Below are 3,927 nucleotides of genomic sequence, written 5' to 3'. Positions count from 1 at the left end.
AATTCTTAAATATTTTTGTCTTCTTTTTTCATCCAAAAATGATACCCAATAGATCTATGTTTTAATAGTAACAAAAATAAAATATTTATTTTGAATAACCTCTAAAAATAGTTTAGTTAATAAAATTTAAAGATTTAATATTTTCAATGCACCAAATATACAAAACTCCACCGTCTCATATCTCGTGGACTTCATATTTTAATTTCCCAAAGCTAATTAGTGGCAAGCAAAAGGCATGCACTGTTCCTTCCACCTCTAAATGTCCTTCACCCATTTTCTCTTGTTTTTATTTCTTCTACTCAAATAAAATTCACACCATTTCCTTGTAGAGTCAAATCAATACTTTATTAAACTTAATTTGCTGCCTTCTTTTTTCCGGCTGGATAAGAGCAACAAACTGAAATCTTCCAATTTTTGTAACTGAAAATTTTGATATTAATAGAAAAATACCATTTATTAATCTCCTAATTTTACTATGTAAACAATACAAGTGTTTAATATTAAACTGCTTTTTAAGAGATTTGGAACTTCTGCCACTATTTGCTTGAGCTCTAAAGTGTACAGATTCAGCCAAAGCAAAAACTAAAGACTGACACATTCTCTTGCACAAAAATATTGGGGATGAAGGAATATTCTATCAGCTACCAGCAATAATTAACAACAGTGTTCAAAATCCCATAAAAGATTTTATAAGGCCTTAAAATCTATACAAAGTTTATGCATTTGCTCAAGGTGTTCCTGGTGTCTTTGGATCATGCCTGTTGTTTGCTCCAGTCCCTGGATAATCATTATTTTCAAAATCAATCCTTCTCTCCATAAACTCTTCTGCTAGATCAAACAAATCTTCTCCACTTCTCAATTCCTCAACACCCTGAAACAATAGACTCAGAAATTGTATTTTCAGTTATATTACAGACCCCTTTGCTGCATGCAGATTCAATACAGGAACATCAGAATATATCAGAAGGTAAAACTTTAAGACAGTATTATAGCATTGGTGTTAATTTTCAATCAGAATGGTTTTGTTTTGTCAATCACTTATTTGAAACTTAAAAATCTGATTGAAAGGACTAGGATTAGATTAAGTTCATTCATAAGGGTCTAAATTATTATAACCTTATCTGATGAAATTTGAGCTGAGAGATTTTCTTTGTTTGGCAGAAGCCTTCCTGCAATCAGTGAAATTTGCACATAGCATTAAAATGAATTATGAAAACAAGAGAAGAGATCTAGATAGAATATATAGTTGTATGTTAATTATATGAAAAGTTTAATTTTTATTCTTACTGGTTTGCACAGCAGCAGAAGACATAACAAAAGAAAGGGCCAGAAGAAGGATAAGGAGGAATTGCAGAGGAGATTTGGAGTTCATGTTGAAGAAGAACAAGAGGGATCTGAAAGGTGACAAAGAAATGGTAAGAGAGAGAGAGTTTTGAAGAAGGTGAATTTTATGGAATACTTTGGAAATGGTGTTTATATGGAGGAGGGAATAACTCATTCAATATTTAATGAAAAAACAAGTACCATTGCTTGATCCAAAGTCAACCTAAACTTTAACATTTTCATTAATTATTGATTCTTCCAAAGCATTTCAAAATCAAATATTGTGGATGTGTTTCAACTTTCATGTCCATGTACCACAATCAATGTGCCTTTCTCCACACATCACTCTCTACTTTGGATTTATCAGGGTATATTAAGAAAAATATATTTTTAACAATTTTTTTTATAACTTTTTTACAACAGTGATTAATATTTTAAATATACAAATCAATAAAATAATAACACTGAAAAAATTATTAAAATTATTATTAAAATCATGATCCATATATTAAAAGTTTTAATCAATAATTTTGAAATCAAAATAATATTTCTAAATTGAGTATGACTTTAATGAGTAATTTTTATATAAAGTCAAAGTTCTTATAGTATATTTTATACACATGTAAAAAGTTCTTATAGCTTTTAATGAGTAATATTTCTTCTTCTCATATGTTAGTGTACTATTATTACTTTGTACTTGAATAATATATGTAAAAAAATTGTATTCTTCGTAATTATTCTCTGAAGGAAAAAACTTATGTAAAGGTCAAAGCTATTCCTATTGCTATTAAGATCCGTCCATGAACAAGAACTAATTTAAATATTAAGAGGTTAATAATGTATAATATAGTTAATTAATTTCTTTTAATTTTTGTGTGATTTTTTTAAAAAAATTAAGAGAGAGGGAAAGTACTTTATACCAATTATAGGTGAAAATTATACGACAAACTTTTTTTTAAGATAATATATAGATAAAAATAATGGTATTTAGATAACATTTTTTAACAACATTTAAATATATATATGTTATTACGTAATTGGTATTGCAACACTTTTGGATGGATTAAAATTAAAAGCTGAATGTGCAACAGAAACCACTGGCAGAGTTCACGGGTTTTCATAGGTGTCGTGCAAAGGAAGGATCAGTTTTGGAATTATTTATTTTATCACCATTATATTGATGCCAAATATTTATTGATTTTGTTCAGGAATCATTTTTTTTTTTCGAAAATATGTTTATTTTTTATAGTAAGATTTTTCTCTTAAATGATATTATATTTCAGGATAGAAACTTGCATCTTTTGTTTTTCTTCGTTGTTATTATAATGGCTTTCCTTATCACAAGATATAAGTGTAACATATATGTAGTATTTGAAAATAATATAAGTGTAATGTAAAAAGTTAATAATAATTTTAAATATATAAATGCTTTATTTAAAAGTTTAAAAAATTGAATTACAATATAATTTTAGTTCTATATTTTATGCTAGATGTCAAATCCAATTCCACTACTACTCAAAGCATTGAAAGATTCTTTGCTGAGTTTCATTTTTGTAACTCAAGAAAACAACATGTAGAAAATAGAGAAACTTACAAAATCAGATAAAAAAAATGGATTGAGGAAAGAGTACGGAGACCACACCATCGGAAAATTCGTTTTTAAAGAAACTTTCCATAACAAGAATCAAAGCTTAAAGAAACCTTTCATACTAAACATTCATTTCTTATATTAATAAAACCAATTTAGCATAGAATTCATTTATTATATCATGGGATCGATGTGTAAGTAAACTTTGTTGAGAATAAAATGTGAATTTAAATCTCACATTGAATAATTATAAGAAAGTGGAGTTGCATAAGATGAAGATTCACTGACCAATTGTCTTAAGATTTTGGATAGAAAATGGAGTAAATCTCTTATGTGGTTGGAGAAGATCCATTGTCTTAAGATTTTAGATAAAGAATGGTGTTAATCACTTTTATAATTGGGCTCAGGTCTCATATAGATTTCTAGACCATGGTGTACTGGTGAAGATCCATTGTCATATTATATCTTCCTAGTGAACCTCCTCCTCGATAGATCCAACATGTTTCATTGATATTGTATCTTCCCAATAAACCTCTTCCTCGATAAATCCAACAATTGGTATCAGAGTCAAGTTCGACTCAGATGAGTACAACAGGCTTCCCGGTAGGTGTGTCCCGTTAAGAAGAACGGTGATACGAAAAAGAGTACTGGAATTCTTTTCATAAAGGAGAAATGTATCGATGTGGAAGAGATTCACTTTTGAAGTGAAGAATTCTTGAGAATTCAAGTATGAATCTAAGTCCCACATTAGGTATAAATGAAAAAATAAAATAACATATAAAGGTGAGGATAAAAGTTTAATCAAATAGATTATTAAGATTAAAATGTCTTGATTAAATTCTCCATAACCTTATCATATAAATTTAACATCCTTTATTTCAAAACTATAATAATTATTTGGTTTAATTAACATGTTTGGTTTTATATGTTTTTTTTAGTTTTATTCCATTATTTTGAATGCCTTTAATAATTTCGTTCCTTTTTAAAAAAAAAAAAAAACAAATCAGTACAGTTCT

At 27.8% G+C, this 3,927-nt stretch overlaps 1 protein-coding gene across 1 annotated transcript; it reads right to left on the bottom strand.

Moving 5' to 3' along the window:
- Positions 1-518: 518 nt before the first annotated feature.
- LOC106753840 lies at positions 519-1,503 on the bottom strand. The gene is made up of 3 exons (XM_014635702.2): positions 1,288-1,503; positions 1,117-1,169; positions 519-871 (listed from the first exon to the last, which is right to left on the bottom strand). The coding sequence occupies exons 1-3, from the start codon at positions 1,496-1,498 to the stop codon at positions 728-730; spliced, it is 408 nt and encodes a 135-aa protein (XP_014491188.2). The 5' UTR covers positions 1,499-1,503; the 3' UTR covers positions 519-727.
- Between the last annotated feature and the right edge of the window lie 2,424 nt (positions 1,504-3,927).

The sequence above is a fragment of the Vigna radiata genome, unplaced genomic scaffold (assembly GCF_000741045.1).
Source record: "Vigna radiata var. radiata cultivar VC1973A unplaced genomic scaffold, Vradiata_ver6 scaffold_7, whole genome shotgun sequence".
Taxonomy (NCBI): domain Eukaryota; kingdom Viridiplantae; phylum Streptophyta; class Magnoliopsida; order Fabales; family Fabaceae; genus Vigna; species Vigna radiata.
Note: the sequence above shows the minus strand (reverse complement) of the source record. Positions and strands in the feature narration are given on the sequence as shown.